Consider the following 27,711-nt stretch of genomic DNA (forward strand, 5'->3'; position numbering starts at 1 on the left):
GCCTTGTGGGTATCTTCGGGAGAAGAGAAGGCTAAGGAGTAAACCCTACGCAAATCCGGAGTGGAGCCCCTAAGCTGGTTGGATGGTGTATCACGTCACCTCCCGGCAGCTCCTGCAGCAAAGCTGATGCCAAATGTATTGCCTTGCATTCCTTTGGACCACATCCGCGAGGCCGAGAGGGGGATCTTGACGTCTAGGCAGCCCAGGATCTCCATATTCATCGCCCAGGTCTGCGCCACAAAAACCAGGCACATCCATTATCTACTTAGACAGACGGAGCCATTAATTAATTTAAATTGTATGCTCTGGAGGCTAGAAGAATGAATGGTGACCCCCATTGAGCCATTCAAGATTGTGAAAGTGATTAACAGAGCGTCTAGAACTGAGGTGTGTCATAGCCTTGAGGTTAGCAGTTGGTTATTTGGGACTGAATGGAGTAGGAACTTCTTTTCTGAGAAAGGATGTGAATATTCGGAACTCTCTTCTCTGGAGAGTTGTAGATGTGGATATTTTAGGTATACTTAAGCTTGAGTTTGATAGTCACAATTAGGAGATATTGGAGTCGGGTGAAAAACACAGGGTCATTGATGATTCTCAGAGAAAATTTACAAGGATGCTGCTGGGACTTGAGGACCTAAGTTATAGGGTTAGGACTTTATTCCTTAGAATACAGGAGAATGAGAGGAGATCTTATAGAGGTATCCAAAGTGATGTGGGGTATAGACAGGGTGAATGCTTACCGGCTTTTTCTCTTTGGGTTGGGTAAGACTCGAACTAGAAGTCACATTGTAGGTTTAGAGTGAAAGGTGAACTATTTAAGTTGACTCTGTTAACGAACTTCTTTGCTCAGAGGGTGGTGCCAGTGTGGAATGGGCTGCCAACAGAAATGGTAGATGCAGGTTCAATTGTAACACATAAGTGAGAAGTTCGGACAGGTACATGGCTGAGAAGGGTTTGGAGGCATGTAGACCAGACACAGGTAGACAGGACTAGGCAGAGAGTCAGGTTGGCATAGACCAAATAGACCAAAGCACAGAAACAGGTGCTATAGTACTCTGACTCTATGAATGATGGAGCAGGTTCAAGAGCTTGTAGCTGCCAAAGTTAATGGTTAAAGCTGTTAACACACAGTCTTTTTAACCTTGTAGATCACAAGTGCAGCTGAGACGGAAGCTCGGACCCAGACAGGACTCATCAAAGGACATGCATATTCTGTTACTGGTGTAGACCAGGTGAGTTTTTGGTTGCACCTTTTGTTAGATGTGCTGGTGGATTTGCTTCCTTGTCTAGTGTAGCTAACTGTGGCTTACTGAACCTTGCACTCAGCAGCCATTTTATGAGGTACTGTACCTCCTGTTCCCTTTCGTCACCACGGCCTTGTTGCAGCTTGCACTAATGGAACTGGTAACCATCAATGCCTTGTGTAGATGCCAGCCATGGTAGCGGGTGCTACCAAGTCAGTATCCACTAAGCTTTGCACGGCCTCTCAGCCTATTCCCACTCTTTTCTATTTAACTGAAAGGAATCCCAAGATCTGTGGACTCTTTGGCTTGATTTCAGTGTTAATTAGAGGGATTTCCGTACGCTCCATGGTTTGGATCCAGCCATCGATCAAGGGTCCCCCTCGATTTATTCTGCACTCCTGATCCAGGAGTAAACTCAAGGATTTCCATGGTCTCTTTGGCTCTAATTCAGAGATGAACTCAAGGATTCCTTGTCTGTAGATCTCTGATCCAGAGATTTCCCTGGACTCTATGGTTCATTCCCAGCTGGGAATTTCTTTGGACTTTTAATGGTCTTGAACCAGGATAGAAGCCCACAATCTATTTGAACTATGTGGTTTGAACTGGTGATGAATCATTGGAACCCTTTGCTTCATTCCCAAAGGTGGATCGTGCATTTTCCTCAACAATATACTACAAACCAAGAGATGGATCTGGGGAGGTCCCTTATCAATATGGCTACTACACAGTGATAAATTCTAGTTAACAGCATTTGAACCCAAACTTGGAAATCGGTATATAATAGGAAGGTCCATAACACTATATCTCATGTTTTTAAAAAAAACTCAAAACTTCTTGAAGTTTCCTTGAACTCAAGAGGCATGAGATGATGTTACAGCTCTATAAAAATTTGGTTAGATCACACTAGGAGTATTGTCATCGGTTTTGGTCACCTCATTATAGAAAAGATGGTGCAGAGGAGATTTACCAGAATGCTGTTTGGATTGGAGAGCATGTCTTATGAGGAGAGGTTGAGTGAGCGAGGGCTTTTCTCTCTGGAGTGAAGGAGGATGAGAGGTTCCCTGATAGAGGTGTACTAGGTGATAAGATGTATAGATTGAGTGGATAGCTGGAGACCTTTTCCCAGGGTGGAAGTGTCTAATACAAGGGGACACAATATTAAGGTGTTTGAAGGAAAGTACGGGGGTGATGTCATAGAAAACTATACTACAGCACAGAAACAGGCCCTTCAGCCTATCTAGTCCGCACTGAACCATTTAAACTGTCTAGTCCCATTGACCTGCACCTGGACCATAGCCCTCTTTACCCCTCCCATCCATGTACCTATCCAAACTTCTCTTAAGGGTTGAAATCAAAATTGCATCCATCACTTGCACTGGCAGTTCCTGCCACACTCACAACACCCCCTGAATGAAGAAGTTTCCCTTCATGTTTTCCCTCAGGTTAAAGTCATCTACTATCACAACCTTCTGTTTCTTACAACAGTTTGCGATCTCTCTGCAAATTTGTTCCTCTAAAATCCGCAGACTGTGGATGGTCTATAGCACAGTTCCATTAACGTGGTCATGCCTTTCTTATTCCTCAGTCCTTCCCACGAAGCCTCACTAGACGAGTTCTCCAGTCTGTCCTGATAGAGCCCTGCCGTGACTTTTTCCCTGATGAGTAATGCCCCCCTTCCCCTTTCAACCCTCCCGCTCTATCATGCCTAAGACAATGGAACCACAGAATTGAGCTGCCAGTCCTACCCTTTGTGCAACCAAGTCTCACTAATGATTAAAATATAATTTCATGTGTTTATCCATGCCTTGAACCCTTCTGTTTCTCCGACTATACTTGCATTGAAATATAGGCAACTCAGGACATTAATCGCGCCATGCTCAACCTTTTGTTTCCTGACTTTGTCTGAAGTCTTAACAACATCTGTCTCCACAACCATTCCACTATTTATTCTGGCACTCTGGTTCCCATCTCCCTGCACCTCTAGTTTAATTCGTCCCCACCCCATGCAGTACTAACACACCGACAGAGGTAAGTTTTTTTTGATACAGAAAGTGATGGGTGAATGGAACACGCAGAGGTGATGGTAGAGGCAGAGACATTTAAGTGACCCCTGGATAGGTACGTGGGTGAAAGGAAGATTGAGGGCCATGCAGGAGGGAAGACTTGCATAGATCCTGTAGTAGGTTAAAGGGTCGGCATGACATTGTGGGCCGAAGGGCTTGTATTGTTCCGTATTCTACGATGAAGTAGCAATTTAGCAACCCATTGTCTCAGGGAAGGGGCACACCACCCTAATTCCTGTTCCGAGAGTCTCCCCTACAAATGCTAAGAGCTGCAAAACCCGAGAGCCCAGTACATATTTCTAAACCTTTAACTGAGCCGGACTTTCCTCCAGTGTAGTTCTTTGCTTGTAGTGTTAGACTCACCTTGAGAGTTCTGGTGCATTTCACTTACTTCATGCAGGTAATAAATGGCTCTTTGCTTTTTCTTCTGAAGGTGAACTACAGAGGTCGCCCAGTGCAACTGATCCGTGTAAGGAATCCCTGGGGACAAGTGGAGTGGAATGGACCTTGGAGTGATGAGTACGTTACTGGGGAGAATCACATCATTGTGGCACAACCTAATTCGTCAACTATCTGCGTAATCAAAGGTCAAGATTAGTGCTAGGACTAAGATAGGTGAAGGGGCAGGTAGTATTCAGGAAGTAAGGGGCCTGCAGAAGGACTTGGCCAGATTAGGAGAGTGGGCAAAGAAGGAGTGGATGGAACACAATGTTGGGAAGTGTATGGTCATGTGCTTGGTGGAAGGAATAAAGGCATAGGCTATCTTCTAAATGGGGAGCAAATTCAGAAATCAGAGGTGCAAAGGGACTTGTGATTCCTAGATCAAGATTTCCTGAAGTTTAACTGGCAGACTGAGTCGGTAGTAAGAAAGACACGTGCAGTGTTGGCATTCATTTTGTGAGGACCATAAAGAATGTAATGCTGAGGCTTTGTGAGGCATTGGTCAGCCTTAATCTGAAATAAAGGATCTGATGCTGAGGCTTTGTGAGGCATTGGTCAGGCTGTTTCTGGAATGCTGTGAGCAGTTTTGGATCCCATACCTAAGAAAGGACATGTTGCCATTGGAGAGGGTGCAGAGAAGGTTTACGAAAATGATCTGGGAACAGAAGGGTTAACTTATGAGGAATGTTTGGCTCTGGGCCTGTACTCACTGGAATTCAGAGGATTGGGGGAGGGGCAGGATTCTCTTGCAATCTAACAAATATTGAAAGGCCGAAATAGAGTGGATGTGGGGAGGATGTTCTAATAGTGGGAGAGTCCAGGATCAGACGGCACATCCTCAGAATAGAAGGACATCCCTTTAGAACAGAAGTGAGGAGGAATGTCTTTAGCCAGAGCGTTGTGAAACTGTGGAATTCATTGCCTCAGATGGCTGTGGAGGCCAAGTCATTGCATATAGTTAAAGTGGGGTTTTGGATGAGTAAGGATGTCAAACGTTATGGGGAAGAATGCAGAAGAATGAGGTTGAGAGGGAAAATAAATCAACGATAATCAAATAGCATAGCGGACCTGATGGCCAAATAGCCTAATTCTGCTTCTCTGCCTTATGGACATAAACACAGAGCACAGAAGCAGGCCACTCAGCCCCACTGTTCCTTCTCTGTATTACAAGTCAAACTGCTTCACCGTTCCCTGTCTGGTTCAGACTGGCACCAATCCCCCAGGTTGGGCAAATCTCCAACTTTTCCTGCCGACAGCACAGACGGATGGGGTATGAACTGCAACCATATGTAGCATTCCATCCCTACTTTCAGAGTGGAGGATGAGAGGTGTAGAAGGTGATAAGAGTGGACAGCCAGCGACATTTTCAAGTGATTGGAGGAAAGTAATAAGGAGGATGTCGGAAGTAGCTTCTTTACCCAGAAAGTGATAAATACCTTGCCAGGGGTGGTGGTAGAGGCCAATACTAGGGAGATTTAAGATGCTCTTAGATAGACGTGTATGATAGAGAAATGGGGAGCCTTGTGGGAGGGAAGGGTCAGATTGGTCGCAGAGTAGGTTAAAGGGTTGGCACAACATTCTAGGCCCAAGAGCTTGGACTGTGCTATACTGTTTTATGTTCTGTACTCTATTCCAGCTCTCCTGAATGGAAGTCAGTGGATGCAGCCGATTACCGAAGGCTTAACGCGATCTCCAAAGATGATGGCGAGTTTTGGTAAGTATGCCAAGGGATTTGATGAATAGACTAGTCCAACATCCCATGGCGTTTTGAAGAAAATCGACTGATATCTTCCCAGAGTCACAGAGAGATGCAGCACAGAAACAGGCCCATTCGTCAACAACCCATTTACTCTAATCCTACATTAATCACGTTTTATTTGAACCACACTCCCATCGTCCTCCCTACCTGGGGCAGTTTATAGTAGCCAATTAATGCACCAGATGGCATGTCCTTGAAATGTGACAGGAAACTTCAGGCATCTGATGGTCACGTGGGGAATGTGATATTCACACAGGTAATATCGGGGGTCAGGGCTGAATGCAGGTCACTGGAGCTGAGAGGCAACAGCTCTGCTGTGCCATCAAGCACTCTTATCAAGTAACATGTGATAACACACTAATGTTCTATGTTCCATGTTCAGGCCAATGGAAAGAGCACAGAAGCATCTTAAAATGACAAGCAGTGTGATAGGGGAGTGCTTTCTGCCTGACCCCATCCCTTAAATCTTTGCACCTTGTCCTCCAGAGCTAATAGATGGTGGACCTGCTGTTTTTTTCCATGAGGACAGATCACAATAACATGCATCCTCCAGTGTGATGTGGCCTGTTCCCCTTGAACACTGAAAGCAAAGGTTGCCACTCAGACACAGGTACTCTCCAGGCAGTTGTGGGAGTTCCCTGAAGTACCTTTGTTGGATGCCAATGCAAACTCTCTGAGACCAACTCCTATAGTTTCATGATTCTTGCTTCTTCCCACAAAGTGACTGAAATAACATATTGCGTTGCACTTGTATTACTATCTGATTGTAATAATGTTGATAATTTCCTTGTGTACAATTGATAAAAATGGAAAGCTATTTTCTTCCAGTGTTTCATTGTTTCAATGTGATTTATGCTTCCATGGCCCATTGCTATGGATGGGTGCCATTTGGCCTATTATGCTCATGTTGGCTATTTGAAAAAAATTCTAATTTAAAAACAGCCCTTGGCATTCTCCAAGGATCCCTACAAACATCTGTCAACCTTGATATTCAAAAGCTGTCATTGGATTAGCCTCACCAGGTTTCCAGCCATAAGACCATAAGAGTAGAATTAGGCCATTTGGCCTATTGACTCTATTCCACCATTCCAGCATGGGTGATTTATTATCCCTCTCAATGCCTTTCTCCTGCCTTCTCTCAATAACCCTTGACACCCATACTAATCAAGAACCTATCAACTACTTTGCCTCCAACTTTCACCCTGCCCTCAAGTTTACCTGGTCTATTTCTGACACCTCCCTCCCCTTTCTAGATCTTTCTGTCTCTGGAGACAGCTTATCCACTGATATCTACTATAAGCCTACTGACTCTCACAGCTATCTGGACTATTCCTCTTCTCACCCTGTCTCTTGCAAAAACGCCATCCCCTTCTCGCAATTCCTCCGTCTCCGCCGCATCTGCTCTCAGGATGAGGCTTTTCATTCTAGGACGAGGGAGATGTCTTCATTTTTTAAAGAAAGGGGCTTCCCTTCCTCCACTATCAACTCTGCTCTTAAATGCATCTCCTCCATTTCACATACATCTGCTCTCACTCCATCCTCCTACCACCCCACTAGGAATAGGGTTCCCCTGGTCCTCACCTACCACCCCACCAGCCTCCGGGTCCAACATATTATTCTCCGTAACTTCCGCCACCTCCAACGGGATCCCACCACTAAGCACATCTTTCCCTCCCCCCCTCTCTCTGCATTCCGCAGGGATCGCTCCCTACACAATTCCCTTGTCCATTCGTCCCCCCCATCCCTCCCCACTGATCTCCCTCCTGGCACTTATCCGTGTAAGCGGAACAAGTGCTACACATGCCCTTACACTTCCTCCCTTACCACCATTCAGGGCCCCAAACAGTCCTTCCAGGTGAGGCATCACTTCACCTGTGAGTCGACTGGGGTGATATACTGCGTCCGGTGCTCCCGATGTGGCCTTTTATATATTGGTGAGACCCGACGCAGACTGGGAGACCGCTTTGCTGAACATCTACGCTCTGTCCGCCAGAGAAAGCAGGATCTCCCAGTGGCCACACATTTTAATTCCACATCCCATTCCCATTCTGACATGTCTATCCACGGCCTCCTCTACTGTAAAGATGAAGCCACACTCAGGTTGGAGGAACAACACCTTATATTCCGTCTGGGTAGCCTCCAACCTGATGGCATGAACATTGACTTCTCTAACTTCCGCTAGGCCCCACCTCCCCCTTGTACCCCATCTGTTACTCATTTTTATGCACACATTCTTTCTCTCACTCTCCTTTTTCTCCCTCTGTCCCTCTGAATATACCTCTTGCCCATCCTCTGGGTCACCCCCCCCCGTCTTTCTCCCCAGACCTCCTGTCCCATGATCCTCTCATATCCCCTTTGCCTATCACCTGCCCAGCTCTCTGCTCTATCCCTCCCCCTCCTGTCTTCTCCTATCATTTTGGATCTCCCCCTCCCCCTCCAGCTTTCAAATCCCTTACTCACTCTTCCTTCAGTTGGTCCTGACGAAGGGTCTCGGCCTGAAACGTCGACTGCGCCTCTTCCTATAGATGCTGCTTGGCCTGCTGCGTTCACCAGCAACTTTGATGTATGTTGCTTGAATTTCCAGCATCTGCAGAATTCCTGTTGTTTGCGTTTAAAAAAACTACTTCTTCATGTGCCTTGCGCGTTACACGCTTGGGTGATTATGGCTCTCCACATCGAACGATTCCTTGCGGCGTCAATGATATCTTGTACATTTAGATCTGTTAGTTCTTTCACAGTGTCTATATATTTTTTTTCTTTGCCTTCCTCTTCTGCGTTTCCCAGGCATACGGCCTTGTAATGTAAGGCATTCCATTTCTCCCTTTCTGATGACATGGCCCAGGAATTTAAGTTTCCTCTCATTTAGTGTTCTCATTAAAGATCTTTTTGTATGGGTACGTTAGAGTACTATCTCATTAGTTACCCTATCTCTACATGATATTTTCCGCATTCTTCTAAGAAACCACATTTCTGTTGCTTCTAAGTTTCTTTGGAGTTCTGGTGTTATAGTCCATGTTTCCGAAGCATACAGCAAGATTGACCAGATGTAACATTTTAGTAGCCTAAGCCTTGTTGTCATGGAAATGTGTCTGTTGGTAAAAATGGGTTTCATTTTTTGGAAGTTGGTTTTGGCAATGGCAATTCTTCTTTTTATTTCTACTTTACTTCTAGCATCTTGTGATATGAAGCTACCAAGGTAATTAAAGCTGGTCTTTTGTTCAATCACTTGGTTACCGATGTGCAGTTGGGAGTATCCTGTTGTTTTGATATCACGATACATTTGGTTTTTTTACAGTTGACGATTAGACCAAAATCTGCACTTGTTTGTACTACTTTGTTTAGGAGGATTTGTAGGTCTTCTGCAGCACTTGCTATTAGGGTGGTATCATCTGCATATCTTATATTGTTGATGTTAACACCTCCAATTTTTATCCCATCTAGGTCTTCTATTTCTCTGAGAATCATTTCACTCCTCTTTGAATTTTAGTCCAACTGCTTACATTATCATCAAATTTTACTGCCGCCATTTGATTCCAATATAAATTTTGAAGCAACTGTTAGTCCCTTCCGTCAATGTTTAGTTTAGCGAGAATTTGAAATAATTTTTCATATTGCACTTTGTCGAATGCTTTAGTGAAATCAATAAAATATAAAAAGACACCATTTTGATATTCAATTGCCCTTTCTGAAAGCATTCATAGTATGAAAATTGTGTTTCTAGTTCCTCTATCCTCAATAAACCCATATTGCAGCTTAGAAGTTTCTGGTCTTAACTTGTTTTTAATTTGACTCAGAACAATTCTCAACAAAATCTTTATTATGTGACTCATAAGACTGATTATTCTATAATTTTTGCAGTCAATAGTTCCAGGAATTTTTGACAGAGTTATAAATACTGATTTCAAGAGATAGGCAATACACCAGACTCATATATGCTATTAAACAGTTCAAAAAGAATATCTATGCCCAGATCTTCTAGGGCTTGTATCATTTCCACTGAAATTTCATCGGGTCCAGTGGCTTTGCCATGTTTCATGTTTTTCATTGCTTGAGTTATTTCTTCTTTGGGCCAGGATTAGGGTGTTTAATATCTGGGGGTTCCCCTCTATTATCTTCAAAAAGCTGCTCTATATACTGAATCCACCTCTCACATACTTTATCTAGATCTGTTATTATGGATTCGTCTGCTGATATTATGCATCCTGTAGAGGAGGTTTTCTTAATTCCAGTAATTTCCTTAATTTTCTTGCGCATTTCTTTGCTGTTGTTAATATGGCCTCTACTTCATTGCATTTTTGATTCAGCCATTCTTCCTTTGCAATATTGCACAATTGTCTGGTCCGTCCGTCCGGCTCTCTGCATTGCAGTTCATTATTCTTCACTAACCTTCTTTGTTCCATCAGATCTAGAATTTCTTGGGTTATCCACCCCTTGTTGGTGTGCTTGATTTCTTGTACTGGGATTATCTCCTCTGCTGATTGCTGTATAGCATCAACATCGGCTTTAAATATACCCAACGATTTGGCCTCCACCACCGTCTGTGGCAATGAATTCCGAAGATTCACCACCACTCTGTTCTAAAGGGATGTCCATGTGTTCTGAGGCTGTGTCTCTGGTCCTAGACTCCTCCACATCCTCTGCATCCACTTTATCTGGTCTTTTCAGTATTCGATAGGTTTCAGTGAGACTCCCCCTCATTCTTCTAAACTCCAACGAGTACAGGCCCAGAGACGATGCAACTCTGCCCTCAACAATTTCATTGTCTGCTTATTATTTTTCTGTTTTCTGTAGGATGGCCTTTGATGATTTTAAGAAACATTACAGCAAAGTGGAGGTGTGCAACCTTTCACCGGACGCGCTGAGCAGTGACACTCGTCACAAGTGGGAGGTGGTAACGTTCGAAGGGCTTTGGACAAAAGGTTGTACAGCAGGCGGATGCAGGAACTTTTTAGGTAATGGACACTTACCAAGGAGAGTAGATAAAGAAATGCCGTTGAGCTGCATTTGCCTAGAAGTTAAAGATGAGCTTTTTAGTCACATGTACACCCAATCATACTAGTGAAATGCATTGTTTGCATCAAATCAAATCAGCGAGGATTGTGCAGGGCAGCCCACAACTGTCACCACACTTCCGGCGTTAGCGTAGCAAGCCCACAACTCACTAACCCTATCCTTAACTCTGTCTTTGGAATGTATCACTGGAGTTTTTTTTTAATGTGTATATAGAAGATAGAAGTTACTTTTTCCTGAGATTGTGCTTTCAGTCATTATTCATTGCCATTGGGAAATTGAATCGGGCAATAGCATGTCTGATGTTTCTCCTGCAGCAGATCCCCACAGAATGGGCGCACAACTCCCGTTTACACATTTACAGACAAAAATTAAACTTTAAAGGAAAATATCTATAACTGACCAAAAACAAGGAGCAAATTTTGCAACAAATTTGCAAGGAGATGGCATAAACAGTTCTCACTTGCACCCTCAGTCTGTCTCTGTCTGCACCTGCCAGCACTAGATTTTATTACTCGGCGTGGGTCAAATGGCATTGTTGGGTCCCCTGTCGCTCTTTGCAACCACCTACATCATTCAGAGTGCAAATGTAAAGTGCTGTGTAAAGAGTTTGTTTGAAGTTAATTGACTCCTGACTTTCCGGCATTACAAAATTGACAAGACAAAAGAGATAAAGATATGGTTATTTGTCACTAGTACACTGAAATATACAGTGAATGCATTGTTTTGCATCAGCAACCAACACAGCCTAAGGATGTGCTGGGGGCAGCCCACAAGTGTTGCCATCCTTCCAGTGATAACAACTTGGTATTGCTAACGCTAACCGTACGTTTTGAAATGTGGAAGGAAAGCAGAGCAACTGGAGGAAACCCACATGGTCAAGGTCTAAACTGCTTACAGACGGAGGCAGGAATTGAACCCGAGTCACTGATGCTGTAAAGCATTACACTAGCTGCTATGCTATTGTGCCTCACTGTCAAAACGTCAAAAACCTCATTGATCATGAAACACTTGGGAACATCCTGAGGTTGTGAAAGACTCCATTTGTGCCTGCCACAGGAGTCTTAGGTCCCACTCTACCAGGTTCAGTAAAAGGTTTCTCCTAAAGCACCATGGATTACTTCCCTCACCTCATCTCTGAACTGATTCCACAACTGTAGACTCCCGTTCAAGGACTCTACAACTCGCGTTCTTGGTGGTATTTGTTTTTTTAAATTATTTTCACTGTTTGTCTTTTGCACATTGGATGACTGTCAATCTTTGTTATGTATAGTTTTTCATAGATTCTGTTCTATTTCTTTATTTTCCTGTAAATGCCTGCAAGAAAGTGAATTTCAAGTTGGTATATGGTGACATAAACACTCAGTGACCACTTTATTAGGTACCTCCTGTAGCTAATGGAGTGACCATGACTGTATGTTTGTGGTCTCCTGCTGCTGTAGCCCACCCACTTCAAAGTTCGATGTGTTGTGCATTCAGAGATGCTCTTCTGCACACCACTGTTGTAACACATGGTTATTTGGAGTTACTGTCGCCATCCTGTCAACTTAAACCAGACTGGCCATTCTCCTCTGACCTCTCTCATTAACAAGGTGTTTTCACCCACAGAACTGCTGCTCACTGGATGATTTTTTGCTTTTCTTTTTTACACCATTCTCTGTGAACTCTAGGGACTGTCACATTCTGTTGTGCATGAAAATCCCGGGAGATCAGCAGTTACTGAGATACTCAAACCACCCCATCTGGCACCAATAATTATTCCATAATCAAAGTCACTTAGATCACATTTCTTCCCCGTTCTGATATTTGGTCTGAACCAACAATTGATCCTCTTGACCATGTCTGCATGCTTTTATGCATTGAGTTGCTGCCACATGATTGGCTAATTAGGTATTTGCATTAATGAGCAGGTGTGCCTAATAAAGTGGCCACTGAGTGTATAAGTGCTTTGATAATAAATTTAGTTTTGAACTTTTGAAGGTTTCTTTTTGAACTTTTTGGTCGTCCTTTCCTTGTGCAAACCAGAAGAGATGCTGGAAGTGAATGGGCTACTTTTTGTATTATTTGAACTAGGCATTAGTTTGGATGGGAGAACTGTACAGAATGAAGAGTTGCGTGGGTGTGGGAGTGTTTTTGTTGACGAAGTAAACCTGTTTTGCATGCAGACACTTTCTGGACCAACCCCCAATATAAGATAAAGCTGCTGGAAGAGGACGAGGAGCAGGAGGACGGGGAGAACGAGTGCACCATGGTGGTGGCCCTCATGCAGAAAAACAGGCGCAAACTGCGGAAGGAAGGGGCAGCACTGCTGACAATTGGATTCGCCATCTACGAGGTTTGGTTTTGGCCACCAAATATGGAGTAGTGAGGTCGGAATCTCTGTAGCTCATCCACTTCTGTTTTAATCAACAACTTACTGCAGGAGAGCAGCGGGCTGCTGGGATGGGAGAGCCCCTGTAGTGAGCACTGAGCATTTGAGGCCCTGTCTCTGGTGCCAAAATGTTATTCATAAGAACGTAGCACATAGGAGCAGAAGTAGGCCATTCGGCCCAACAAGTCTGCTCCTCATTCTATCACGGCTGATTTGTTATCACTTTCAACCCCATTCTCCTGCCTTCGTCCCATAGCCTTTGAAGCACTTGCTACTCAGAGGCCTGCCAACCTCTGCTTTAAATATAAAGATTAGCTTTATTTGTCTGTTGAAATGGCCTCGCAAACGAAGGACAATAGTTGCTTCCTGAGAAGTGAATAAAGAGTGAGAGTTGGGGTCCTGGAAGGGTGGGTTTATTGTGAGTGCGATTTGTGCGTGAGCTTTCGGCTGAATGTTTTCACTCAGTGAATTTTGTTTCTGCTTATTGTCTTGCGACTGATGAGGAATGATGGGTAATGCGACCGTGAAGCTAAAAGCGGGAATTTGCTTTGCAGGCTGAAAGTGGTGTTGATCACTTGCCGAAAGAGTTCTTCCGATTCCATGCTTCACAAGCAAAGAGCAAGACCTACATTAATTTAAGGGAAATCTGTGAAAGGTTTAAACTTCCACCGGGGGAATATGTCATTATTCCTACCACGTTTCAACCCAACGAAGAGGCGGATTTTCTCGTTCGAATCTTTACGGAGAAGGTAGCTAAATCCATGTAAGTCGTGGCTTAAAAGTAACTCTGTGTTGGCTTAACCAGTCACGAAGTCATTCAGCACAAAATGGGGCGTTTAGGTTCAAATTCAGGTTTATTGTCGTTCAGCCATGTACATGTATACCGTCAAACGAAGCAACATTCCTCTAGGCAGAGAGGCACAGCGCACTACGTGTAACTCAGACGCGGCGCACAAAGTAATATTGCCACAAATAATAAGGTGCATTTATGCCACTTGTCAAAAAGTGCCGGGTTATGAATATGCTGAGGATTTGTGGGGGTGGGGGGGTTGTTATTGCTTATTGTTAGTGTTGGCGGATGGAGTGCTCAAATTTGGGGTGATGTGGGCCAGGGCTTGTGGGGGTGTGGAGTTTAGGATTAGGGTTGGGATGGAGGTGAGCAGAGGCGGGCTGGGTGGGGAGAGTGATGAGGACTGGTGGGGCCAGGGTGTGTGGGGCTGTAGGTCCATAAAGGGGTGTGGAGGATAGGGTTAGGGACTGGAGTTGAGGGGCTGGAGGAGAGAGGGGATCTGACAAGGAGAGAAGAGGGCTGTTATGGGCCAGGGTTTGTGGGGATGAGGAGGTTAGAGTTGGGGCTAGGGGCCTGGCAGGGAGAGAAAGGGAGCGATTAAATTGCCAAGCTTAATTGGAAAGCTCAGGTACAGGCTGAATCCAGGTGACAGGGTCTGGGCCCAGAAGTAGCAGTGCCTGGGTCTAAAGTGAGGAACAATCCAAGGGTTTGAGGATTTAAGCGCTAGGGCAGATTGGAAAGGTCAGGGTGTTGGGGTCAGAGGGGAAGAACAGGCTGCTTGCTGCCCTGCAAAGTTTACTTGTCTCTGAGGTGTGCCCTGCAGCTAATGAGCTCCTGAATTAGCTGCAGTGATGACTGGCTTCGTGGTTGTGAACTCACTTTCACAAACTGCAGTTCCGAATGTTATTTGCTTACCTTTATTGTTTGCACGATTTGTTTTTTTTTTGTATATTTGTGTGTTTGATGGTGTCTTTATAATGGGCTCTAAGGGGTTTCTTTGTTTTGTAGCTGCCTGTAAGGAGATGTGCCTCAAGGTTGTCCATAGCATACATACTTTGATAATAAATATACTTTGATCTTTGAACCTTGAAGTAAACCTGCTGGCTACTGGCACATCATATGTGATGAGACCTGGGTGGTGGCAGGGAATTTGGTAGTCTCACGGCCTGGGGGAAGAAGCTGTTTCTCATCTTAACAGTCCTTGTCCTAATGCTATGGTACCTCCTGCCTGAAGGTAGGGGTCAGAGATTGTGAAATGGATGGGAGAGATCATTGACAATGCTCAGAGCCCTGTGTATGCAGAGCTCCTGATAAATATCTCAGATGGGTGGGAGAGAAGAATGACCTTCCATTTAGAAGAGACTTATGCCATTGTGATGATGACAACTCTTTCAAAGAACCAGTTAGATCCATTCTCCTGTTCTTCCACATAATCACCCAGGCTTTTTTTTTTCCTTTCCCAGTGTTCATCCTGTTTCCCTTTTGGATGTCAACATTGAATCCCCTTGTGGAATTTAGTACTGTACCTAAAGCCAAAATGGGTGCGGATTCAGTTGATAATTTTAAATGCCAGCTCAAAACCTATTTTTTTTAACCTTGCTTTTAACTAACATCTTTCTGTCTTTTATTTTCTTGCTTATTTTTACTTTTATAATATTTTACTTTATAAATTTGGTTTTCATGTTTGCACTTTAATCCCATTGCAAAGAGCTTTGAACTACATCATCTGTATGAGAAGTGCTGAAAAATGCTCTATAAATCAGTTGTCATTATTATTATTATTAATCATTATCACTGTCTAAACTGCTCTCAGTGAGAGAATAAAACCTTCTCACCTCAGACCAGGGTTTCCCACCACGTGTCCATGGACCCCTCAGTTAATGGTAAGGGTCCATGGCATAATAAAAGTTGGGGGCCCCTCCCTTATGCCGATTCCAAGCTCTGTATCTTTTCCCCTTTATCATCTCCAATTTCAATTTGTACTGCTTGTTGTACTATGTATGTTGCAACTACTATGAAGTGACTAATATTTGTTTTTATTTGCAGTGAACTGGGAGATAAAATTGGTGCCGATCTACCAGAGGTAGGTCTTCATTGTCCTGTAACTTCAGGCCAAGTAGATTGAGAAAATGTTGGTGGTGTCTTCACACTGTATTGAAATGCACATCAGTGCTTCCAATGCAGGGGTTTTGCTTTTCTTGTGAAATTTGTGTATAGCTGAATTTGGTTGTAGCCCTGACTTCAACCAAGACACTGGGGAGGCCTAATTTGCATTCTGGTCATCTACCTACAGGGAAGAGATCGATAAGATTGAAAGAGTACAGAGAAAATTCATGAGGATATTGCTGGGAATTGAGGGACCTGAGTGATGGGGAAAGGTTGAATAGGTTAGGACTTTATTTTCTGGAACGTAGGAGATGAGGGGGGACTTGTTATAAAATTATGAGAGGTATAGATAAGGTAAATGCAAGCAGGTTGGGTGAGATTACAACTAGAGGTCATGGGTTAAGGTTGAAAGGTGAAATATTTGAAGGGAACATGAGGGGACTCTTCACTCTCAGGGTGGTGAGAGTGCAAATGGTGGATGTGGCTTTGATTTCAACATTTAAGAGAAATTTGAATAGGTACATGGATGGTAGGGTTATGGAGGGCTGTGGTCTGGGTGAGGATCGATGCGACTAGGCATTAATTAGAGAAGTATGATGTGTCAAATTTACTGGTAGAGGAGGACGACATTTGGAGCAAGATGTTGATACCTGCCAGTCCACTAGATTCATAAAATCATAGAGCACCAGAGCAAAGAAACAGGCCCTTTGGCCCGTCTAGTCTGTGCCAAACTGTTATTCTGCCGAGTGCCATTGATCCTCACCTGAACTATAGCCCTCTATAGCTCTCCCATCCATGTACTTGTACAAACTTCTCTTAAATGTTGCAATTGAACCTACACCCAACACCTCTGGCAGCTCGTTACACATTTTCATCATCCTCTGAGTGAAAGAAATCCCCCTCAGGTTCCCCTCAAATATTTCACTCTTCACCCTTAACCCATGGCCTCTAGTTCTAGTCTCACCCAATTTCTTGAGCTCGCTGGCTGTTGTGTCCAGTTGGCACAGAGATGTCAGTGTGAGAGTGTGGAGTAACTTGCCTAGTTGCATGCTGTGTATCAGTCTGAGCTCTTCCACCAAGGATTCCTCAACTCTGCAAATAAGCCCCAGGTTCAGAATTGCCACAGGGGTTTCCTGAAGGAATGGTGAAACTATAGAACCCACCACCACAGGAATTGGTTGAGACAAACAACATGGGCACTTTCAGGAGAAGGCTGGACAAGCACCTGAGGGAGGAGGGGATAGATTTAGTTGAGATGTTGGATCTGGTGATATTGACCCAGAGGTTTTTTGGAAGTCAAGAAGGAAGCATAAAACTTTGTGATTACAGCTATTTTATTAAATGTTACAAAAACAAGGAATGAAGAAAGAAGAGGAAACATAGAAAACCTACAGCACAATACAGGCCCTTCGGCCCACAAAGTTGTGCCGAACATGTCCGTACCTTAGAAATTACTAGGCTTACCTATAGCCCTCTATTTTTCTAAGATCCATGTACCTATCCAAAAGTCTCTTTAAAAAGCCCTCTCATATCCGCCTCCACCACCGTTGCCGGCAGCCCATTCCATACACCCTCCACTCTCTGAGTAAAAAAACTTACCCCTGACATCTCCTCTGTACCTACTCCCCAGCACCTTAAACCTGTGTCCTCTTGTGGCAACCATTTCAGCCCTGGGAAAAAGCCTCTGACTATCCACACGATCAATGCCTCTCATCATCTTATGCACCTCTATCAGGTCACCTCTCATCCTCTGTCGCTCCATGGAGAAAAGGCCAAATTCATTCAACATAGGGCATGCTCCCCAATCCAGGCAACATCCTTGTAAATCTCCTCTGCACCCTTTCTACGGCTTCCACATCCTTCCTGTAGTGAGGCGACTAGAACTGAGCACAGTACTCCAAGTGGGGTCTGACCAGGGTCCTATATAGCTGTAACATTACCTCTTGGCTCCTAAATTCAATTCCATGATTGATGAAGGCTAATACAATACACCGTATGCTTTCTTAACCACAGAGTCAACATGCGCAGCTGCTTTGAGTGTCCTATGGACTCGGACCCCAAGATCCCTCTGAACCTGCACACTGCCAAGAGTCTTACCATTAATACTATATTCTGCCATCATATTTGACCTACCAATATGAACCGCCTCACACTTATCTGGGTTGAACTCCATTTCAGCCCAGTTTTGCATCCTTTCAATGTCCCACTGTAAACTCTGACAGCCCTCTACACTATCCACAACACCTCCAGCCTTTGTGTCTTCAGCAAACTTACTAACCCATCCCTCCACTTCCTCATCCAATTCATTTATAAAAATCACGAAGAGTAGGGGTCCCAGAACAGATCCCTGAGGCACACCACTGGTGACCGACCTCCATGCAGAATATGACCCATCTACAACCACTCTTTTCCTTCTGTGGGCAAGCCAGTCCTCTTTCTCAATAAGCCTTGCATGGGGTACCTTATCAAATGCCTTGCTGAAATCCATATACACTACATCTACTGCTCTTCCTTCATCAATGTGTTTAGCCACATTCTCAAAAAATTCAATCAGGCTCGTAAGGCATGACCTGCCCTTGATAAAGCCATGCTGACTATTCCTAATCATATTATACCTCTCCAAATGTTCATAGATCCTGCCTCTCAGGATCTTCTTGATTAACTTACCAACCACTGAGGTAAGACTCACTGGTCTATAATTTCCTGGACTATGTCTACTCCCTTTCTTGAATAAAGGAAAAACATCTGCAACCCTCCAATCCTCCGGAACCTCTCCCGTCCCCATTGATGATGTAAAGATCATCGCCAGAGGCTCAGCAATCTCCTCCCTCACCTCCCACAGTAGCCTGGGGTACATCTCATCCAGTCTCGGCAAATTATCCAACTTGGGGTAAACTCAGCAGGTTGTGCAGCATCAGTTAGAAACGATGAGTCGACGTTTCGGGCTGGAACCCTTCGTCAGGATTGAAGAATGAAAGATGGGGAAGGATTTGAATTTGAATTTCTTATATATATAATATAGAAGAAAAATCATCAACCGCCAATTCACATTTATATAAAATAAGTTTGAAAGGAAACCATATAAATTAATTCAAATTAAATGATAATATTTGGCAAAAGACCCCCACCTTCTCTCAAAATCGAATCGAAGATCTAAAGTTCTACTTCTAATTTTTTCCAAGCTATGACATAACATTACTTGAGAAAACCATTGAATTAATGGAGGGACAGAGGTATCTTTCCATTTCAATAAAATAGCCCTTCTTGCCAACAATGTGACAAATGCAATTACATGTTGGTCTGAAGATGAAATACCCTGAATATGATGCGGAACTATTCCAAATAAGACACACAATGTATTAGGTTGTAAATTAATTTTCAGAGCTTTAGAAATTGTAGAAAATAAAGATTTTCAAAAAGATTTTAATGAAGAACATGACCAGAACATATGTGACAACGTGGCTACTTCATTTTTATACCTATCACAGTAATTGTCTATGTTAGGAAATATTTCGGATAGTCTCTTCTTTGTTAAATAAAAACGATGAACAATTTAAAATTGAATTAAATAGTAATTGGCACATATCGAAAAAGAATTGATCTTTTTCAAAACTCGCAACCAACCTTCATTAACAAAGGTCATATTAAGTTCTCTCTCCCAATCTTGTTTAATCTTTAGTGAGAGGTTATCTTTTTTTAGTAAAAGTAAATTATAAATTCTACCAATGGAACCTCTCACTAAAGGATTCATATTTAAAATAGTATCCAACAAATCAGATTCTTGAAAACTTAGACAACAGGAATTCTGCAGATGCTGGAATATCCCCTGAACATTTGCCACATTTTTTCCGTACTTTTCCCTGAGAACATCAGGTGAAGAAAAAGGAGTTGAGGACTTCTCGTACACAGACTACAGATAATAACATTCCAGTGACATCAATTAACCCTTGAAATAGTCAGATCAAGTGGCGTGACACCTGTTGCAGAAAAACTGAGAAGCTTCTAGAAAATATAGAATCAGCTATACCACAATTACTAGAAAATTTACTGAACAATTACATTTATATTGATGATTATATAAAACTGTAATGAGCATAGGAAAGTCAAACTACAAGAAAAAAACCAAAAATAACAATTCCAAACCCTAATTCATAATACATGGGAGCAGAATTAGGGCATTCAGCCCATTGAATGCATTGAGTTTTCATTGAGTTCATTGCAACACTGTGGGCTGAAGGGCCTGTGCCTGTGCTGTACTGGTCTATGTCCTCTGAGTCCAACAATCCAACAGAGGGGAGATGGGTGAATGTTGCGTGAAGCATAAATGACAACAGGAACAGGTGGGGCTGAACAGCCTGTCTCTGAGCTGAAAATCCTATGTCACGTGTGAGATTTTTACTCACCTTTCCTGAGGGAATTTCCAGTTTGAAGGGGCCACACACGTCCCATTTTATCTTCCACCCTGAACAGGTACGGGAGGGGTACACCATTTCTTCCTTTATTGCAGTTGAATTTGACCAATGGCCTGTGTTTGGTCACAGTTGCAACTTGCATCACCAGCCCACCTCTCACTCATGACCAGTCAACTAAATAGTCCAGTGACCAACCCACTTGTCACTGTGGGAGTAAAATCTGGATTATCTCTGTCTGGCCTCTGCCTCTCCTATGCAGAGCCTTGGAGGGAACGATAAATGAGATTGTGAGCTCAGATCATCCTGTAGTGGTCTGCAGCTGAAAGCAAGAAGGGAAGTATACTGGGATGAACATCTCAGAGTAGAGTGGCTCCATAGCAAAACAGCAACAAACTGACACAAACACCAGTCTGACAACGATCAGAAAAAAAAACTTGCAGATGATCAGGAGGTGGTGGGTGTCTGGAAAGTGGTTGAAGTGGGTTCAGTTACAACATTTAGAACATAGAACAGTAGAGCACAGTACAGGCCCTTGATGCTGTGTCAACCCTTTACCCTACTCCTAGATCAATCTAATCCTTCCCTTCCACATAGTCCTCCGGCTTTCTTTCATCCATGTGCTCTTAAGTTAGGAGGCTCTTAAATGCCCTAATGTATCTGCCACCCCCACCAACTGGGCAGTGAGTTCCACCTACCTACCACGTTCTGTGTAAAAAGCCTACCTCTGACCTCCCCCTATATCCTCTTTGTTTTAGCCATTTCTGCCCTGGGGAAAAGGCACAGGTTGTCCATTCTATCTGTGCCTTTTATAATCTTGTACACCTTTACAAAGTCAGCTTTCATCCTCCTTTGCTCCAAAGAGAAAAGCCTTAGCTCACTCTACCTATCCTCATAAGACATGCTCTCCAATCCAGACAGCATCCTGGTAAATCTCCTCTGCATTATCTCTAAAGCTTCCACATCCTTCCTTTAACAGGGCAACCAGAACTGAACACAATTCTCCAAGTCTGGTCTAGGCAGAGTTAACATTTGAAATGATTTAACATTTAAAAGGCATACAGATGGGAAAGATTTAGTGGGATGTGGGGATCTGGGGATGTGGGACTGGATGAGTTGGACAGCATTGTTGGTATGGACAAGGTGGGCTGATTGGCTGGTTTTTGTGGACAATAGCGCTATGGCTCTATGTCCTACTTTGGTGAGCCCTGCAACAGGGTATATTTCTGGATTTCCCTTCCCCTGAGATTGTGGAGTCTGGACCATTGAGGGGAGACTAAAGAGGAAGTTGACTTATTTTTGGAAAAAAAAATCGCGGAATTGAATTTTGTGTAAGTGATGCAGAAGAGTGTTTGAGGTTAGGGACAGAACAGCCAAAGATCACCTTGAACAGGTGGGTGCACGCTTGAGGGCCCAAGTGGCTGTCTCCTTTACCTATTTTCTTTTGTTGGTTGAGGGATACATGTTGGTCCACAGCCACAAGGAGAACACAACTACTCTTGTGTCCCGGACACACTTTACCAGGATTGGGAAGGTGTTGTCGAGGGATGGGAGGAGCAACAATATAGTTGCTGATTAAGTTCTGTGCCAGTGCTGTCAGCGCAGGCTCATGAGCTCAGGTTTTCACAGTGAGGTTCGAACATGGAGCAGAGGAGGGGAGAGGTGACCACAGTTCAGTCAGACAGTCAGACTGTCCCCACCCTGGCTGAGCAGACATCAGTCCTGAAGGAAGTAAGGCAGAAAAATGAAGTGTTTCCATTAGAGCGGAGAATGAAATAAAACCTTTTGTTGCAGCCGCCCAAACCAATGCAGAGACCCACGGAGGAGAGTGCAGAAGAGAAGCAGTTCCGGGCTGTGTTCGAGCAAATTGCAGGGAAGGTGAGCAGCCATGTTTTCTGATATCGACCAGCAGGGGAGCTCAAATACATAGGGATGGGTGCTTGGGGTGTCGGGAGTGGGTGCACAGAATGTCGGGGTGTCGGCTCGGGGGGGGGGGTCGGGTGCTTGGAGTGTCAGGGGGCGCTCGGGGTGTTGGGAGCAGGGGCACAGGGTGTCAGGGGGGTGGATGCTGGGGGTGTCAGAAGTGGGGATTCAGAGGTTCAGGAGTGGAATCACAGTGTAAGGGGCTTATGCACAGAGTGGCAGGAGTGGGGTCTCAGAGTGTTAGGAGCGGGGGCAAGAAGGTTGAAGATGAGATCAAGTAACTTCAGGAGTGGGGGGGAGGTTCAGAATTTTTTTGAACTGTAAAGTGGTGGGTGGGCTGTCTCTGAGATGTGTATGAATAGGGGTGGAAAGTGGTTTGTGACGAGCATAAATTAAAACCTACAAGCTCTACCTAATGGAAGATGGAGATGATAAACTCAGAGGTTTATTGAGCCTTGACATGCAGCAACCTAATCTTATCCTTCCTTGACATTTTTAATTCTCGTTTTCAGGATCTGGAAATCAGTGCTTTTGAATTGCAAGACATTTTAGAACATGCATTTTCAAGACGTAAGTTCGCCACATGCAACATTGTCAAAGGAACGTCATCTTGTTCTCTGGAAGTTTAACACACTAGACGATGAGGTGATGTGGCCCAATTCCTTTTCTAGAGTCCACAACAAGATGTGAGGAGGGGCTGTGAACCAATGTGACCCTTAAGTTCCATTGGCCAACAGCAGGCTCAAGTGGTCAATCCGGAAGCTGATGCCAAGGAACCTTGTGCATGTACTGAGTATTGGGCAGGATGGATCACTAATGTTGTTTGTTTTACAGAAAAGGAGCTGGGGATTGAGAGCTTTGACATTGAGACGTGTCGCAGTATTGTGTCCCTCTACAATGTATCCTGTGCTCTACTTTCTCCTGCAAACCTAACTAGAAAAAAATGAGTTGCTGCAAAGGCTAAATTAATATTTGTTGTTAAATTAGGGAAAGTAGAGGGATTAATGGCTTTGGGAACGGGGACAGAAGACCTACTCCTGCTCCTATTTTCTTATGTTCTCACTTGTTTGTAAAAATAAATCATCTGGAAATTCTGTGCATCTTGTACACCACCTTGCGTGGTAGGTAATGTCTAACCAGTCTTGTGGAGTTTTTCAAGGAATGCTCAAGGAAAGTGGATGAAGGCAAGGCAACAGGTGTTGTCTACATGAATTTTAGTAAGGACGTTGACAAGGTTGGTCAAGAATGTTCAGTCACTTGGCATTCAAGATGAGGTAGTAATTGGATCAGAAATTGGCTTTGTGGAAGAAGCCAGAAAGTAGTAATAGGGGGTTGCCTTTCTGACTGGAGACCTGTGACTGTTATGCCACAGGGACTGGTGCTGGGTCCTTTGTTGTTTGTCATCTATATCAATGATCTGGATGATAATGTGGTTAACTAGATCAGCAAATTTGCAGATGACACCAAGATTGGGGGTGTAGTGGACAGTGAGGAAGGCTGTCATGGTTTGCAGAGAGATCTGCATCAGCTGAAAAAATGGGCTGAAAAATGGCAGATGGAATTTAATGCAGAGAAGTGTGAGGTTTTGCACTTTGGTAGGACCAACCAGGATAGGTCTTACATAGTGAATGGCAGGGCATTGAGGAGTGTGGTAGAACAAAGGGATCTGGGAATACCAGAACATAATTCATTGAAAATAGTGTCACAGGTAGAGAGGGTCATAAAGAAAGCTTTTGGCACATCGGCCTTCGCAAATCAATGTATTGAGTACAGAAAATGGGATGTTATGTTGAAGTTGTAGAAGATGGTGGTGAGGCCTAATTTGGAGTATTGTGTGCAGATTTGGTCACCTACCTACAGGAAAGATGTAAATCAGGTTGAGAGAGTACAGAGAAAATTTACAAGGACGTTGCTGGGTCTGGAGGACCTTAGTTATAAGGAAAGATTGAATAGGTTGGGATTATATTCTTTAGAATGTAGAAAACTGAGAGGAGATTTGATAGAGGTATGCAAAATTGAGGGGTATAGATAGGGTAAATGCAAGCAGGCTTTACCTACCGAGGTTGGGTGGGACTATAACCAGAAGTCATGGGTTAAGGTTGAAGGGTGAGAAGTTTAAGGGGAACATGAGCTGCCAGCACAAGTGGTCCATACGAGCTCTATTTCAATGTTTAAGAGAAATTTGGATGGGTATGTGGATAGTAGGGATATGAAGGGCAATGGTTCCAGTGCAGGTCGATGGGAGTAGGCAGTTTAAATGTTTTCAGCATGGACTAGATGGCTGAAGGGCCTGTTTCTGTGCTGTACTTCTCTATGACTCAATGACTCTAAGAAATGTAAAGTACTTGCAGGAGGTCAAAGCAGTGCCAGCCAGAATTAAGTGGGCAAGTCTCTTGAATGGGGATTGAAGCCATAACAATATAAATTGGGCAAGAGTTTTTACACCACATATAGTGGCAGTGACTGAAAGCAAGCATTGGGTCCTTCAGCTGTGATACTGAAATATGAGTAGCACTTGCATCCATTGTGACGAAGTGCATTGAGAGCCTGGTCATGAAACAGACCAACTCCTACCTCAATCCAATTTACCGACTGTCGCAGCACACCAACAGTAGAGGCCGTTTCTTTGTCCCTTCACTCATCTCTGGAACAGCTGGACAATGAAGGATGCCCTTCATTGACTGGAGCTCAGCATTCAAATTCATCTAAACTCCAGAACCTCCCTGTGCAACTGGATTGTCATTTCCTCATTGACAGACCCCAGTCAGTACAGATTGGCAACAACATCTCCACACTTCCTTTCAGTACAGGTGCACCATAAGAATGTGTGCTTAGACCCTTGCTTTACTCACTTTAAACCTGTATTTTTTTAAATGTGGATTTTTTTTTATGTGCACAATCTATTTTCTTTTGCACATAGTTTGTCAGTCTGTTTAGTATTTCATTAAGTCTATTGTATTTCTTTATTTTCCTATGAATGCCTGCAAGAAAATTAATCTCAAGAGAGTATATGGTAACAGATGTGTACTAATTAATTTACTTTGAGCTACTCAATAAATACACTCAGTGGCCACTTTATTAGGTACACCTGTACACCTGCTTGTTAATGCAGATATCTAATAATCCAATCATGTGGTATCAACTCAAAGCATAAAAGCATGCAGACAGAGTCAAGAGGTTCAGTTCCTGTTCGGACCAAACATCAGAATGGGGAAGAAACATACAGGAGGTACCTATTAAAATGGCCACTGAGTGCATATCAAGCATGCAGAGTATTCCAGTGTGAAACAACTTCACAAAGTTTGTAATTTTATTTCCATTGGTAATATTTAGTAATTGTAAAATGTCTGCAAGACAAGAAAAACCATGGTTTGGGCAGGGAAATAGTTCAGATGGCAGTTGGATTTTTGGTTATCTCATGCCTACTGTGGAGAGATGCATAAGAGGGAAAAATGACAACATCAAAAAATATTCCTTGACCATTTCTTCATCACAGAAAGAGGATTCTGGAGGACTTGGGTTTGAAGAATTTAAGATCTTCTGGAAGCAGCTGGGCACATGGAAGGTATATGAAGTAAAAAGGAAATCTGCTCTTTTGACTCTGATCCTCCGGGTCTCATCTTGTGTTTTTGTTGTCACTGCAGAGTGCTTTCATGAGGTGTGACCATGATAAATCAGGGACCATATCTGCTCATGAGCTTCGATCTGCTGTCAGGAATGCTGGTAAGGAACTGTGGACTCAGTGAAGGCTCAGGCCATGCCTGACAATACAGACAGTTCTTCAGTTTCTTGCCCACAGGATGTGTGTGTGTGTGTGTGTGTGTGTGGTGTGTGTGTGAGTGTGTGTGTGTGTGTGTGTGTGTGTGTACACGTACGTACACACACACATGTACATACACACCAGCAACTCCAGAGAAAATGAACTCGGTATTTGCCTTCTGGTGCTGTGTAACTTTACAAATCACCAGAGGGTGACAGTGCAGCACACCTTTAGTATTGTCTTGGCCGATCATCCTAGCTTGAACTAGAGGAGTGGATTTTGCCTCTTCAGGCTAACTCAGAGAAGATTGTTACAAACTGAACCACAGCCGTTAATGTTAGCAAACACCCCACTTAACATGATTTTGTTAGCTATGCCTTTCTCCTGTGCATAAGTTCCATATTTGTGGAATACTCAGGGCTTGAAATAAAACAAAGTAGATTTGAACACCAAATCATAAACATGGGATTCTGCAGATGCTGGAAATCCACAGCAATGCACACAAAGTGCTGGAGAACTCAGCAAGTTAGGCAGCATCTGTGGAATGGAAAAAGTCAACATTTTGGGGTGAGACATTTCATCAGGACATGTGTAACATCTTGGCCAGAAGTGTTCACTATCTGCATAGATGCTGCCTGACTTACTGAGTTCTTCCAGTGTTTTGTGTGTGTTGATGTGGACTTGAGCACTTATAGGACCTGGGGATTGATTTCCAGCACTGGTAGGATTAGAAAGGTTATTCCCACTTTAATGGGATTGGTAGAATTGACCCTGGCAATGATAAAAATCACGTACTGTATGTTCTTCAGCACCTTTATCCAAAGCCTGATTATTGCTTATTGAAAACTTTCTTCCACTTGTCACCTCCCAGCTTCTGACTGCATTCACCCCTTCCATCCACTGTCCTTCTCCCTCCCCTGGTTTCACTTTTCACCTGCCATCTTCTACACTTTCCACTTTGTGCACCTTCTTATTCTGGCATTTGGCCTCTTCCTTTCTAGTCTTGATGGATCATCTCAGCCCAAAACGTCGACTGCATATTTCCCTCCATAGCTGCTGTCTGACTCGCAGAGTTCCTCCAGCGTTTTGTGCATGTTACCCATAGATTATCACTGTTATAATGGACTCTGAAATAACAGTGTCAGCCTTATTGAAATGGTGAACATATTTTTGACTCAAAGTCAATGCCTTGAAAGATAAACTGATACTAGTAAAATGGAAAGCCAAGATGAATGCAGTGTCAGTAAAGATGAGGTGGCCCAGTTTCTGAGTTTCTGCTTAACCTCTTTGGCACAATGACACTGGAATAGAAGACAGAACAGCTCTTGGTATTCCTGGCAATCCCTGGACATCTCAATCCAACTCCACTTTCTTGTTGCTCTTCAGGGTTTCACCTCAACAACCAATTACTGCAACTACTGGTCCTCCGATATGAAGATACTTACCTACAAATCGACTTTGATAACTACATTCGTTGCATGGTTCGGTTGGAGACTGCATTCAGTGAGTATTAACTCGTAAGCTATTGGATAGAATATGCCATCTCCTATGTCATCCTGCTGATTTTTCTTAAGAGAAAAAGAATCCTTCCTAATGCACTTTATACCTACAATTTTGTTGTCATTCAAGAAACACATAGCACCAGTTTTTTTTTAAAGTACTGACCACCTCATTTACTTTATTTTTTTACTGACTTTGGTTGAAAGATAAACATTGGCTAGAATTATCCGTAAGAGGAAACCAGATTCTGTAGTGATGAACATTTAATAGTGCACTTTTCCCATGGGTTGAGATTGCCTACATTAAATTTGCTCTGTGTTTATTGCAAGTGTTCT

The 27,711-nt window shown here is 43.5% G+C and overlaps 1 protein-coding gene across 1 annotated transcript in view; it reads left to right on the forward strand.

The window, feature by feature from the left end:
* capn9 (calpain 9) overlaps positions 1 to 27,711 on the forward strand; it is a 57,460-nt gene that overhangs the window by 23,605 nt on the left and 6,144 nt on the right. Inside the window, exons 6-18 of the mRNA XM_063039959.1 lie at positions 1,149 to 1,232; positions 3,741 to 3,826; positions 5,385 to 5,462; positions 10,299 to 10,459; positions 12,683 to 12,852; positions 13,443 to 13,651; positions 15,725 to 15,761; positions 21,988 to 22,071; positions 22,629 to 22,686; positions 22,951 to 23,015; positions 25,613 to 25,681; positions 25,761 to 25,839; positions 27,263 to 27,379. Coding sequence (XP_062896029.1) covers positions 1,149 to 1,232; positions 3,741 to 3,826; positions 5,385 to 5,462; positions 10,299 to 10,459; positions 12,683 to 12,852; positions 13,443 to 13,651; positions 15,725 to 15,761; positions 21,988 to 22,071; positions 22,629 to 22,686; positions 22,951 to 23,015; positions 25,613 to 25,681; positions 25,761 to 25,839; positions 27,263 to 27,379 — 1,297 coding nt within the window. The remainder of the gene's footprint in view (positions 1 to 1,148; positions 1,233 to 3,740; positions 3,827 to 5,384; positions 5,463 to 10,298; positions 10,460 to 12,682; positions 12,853 to 13,442; positions 13,652 to 15,724; positions 15,762 to 21,987; positions 22,072 to 22,628; positions 22,687 to 22,950; positions 23,016 to 25,612; positions 25,682 to 25,760; positions 25,840 to 27,262; positions 27,380 to 27,711) is intronic.

This window comes from Mobula hypostoma, chromosome 2 (assembly GCF_963921235.1).
Source record: "Mobula hypostoma chromosome 2, sMobHyp1.1, whole genome shotgun sequence".
Lineage (NCBI taxonomy): Eukaryota > Metazoa > Chordata > Chondrichthyes > Myliobatiformes > Myliobatidae > Mobula > Mobula hypostoma.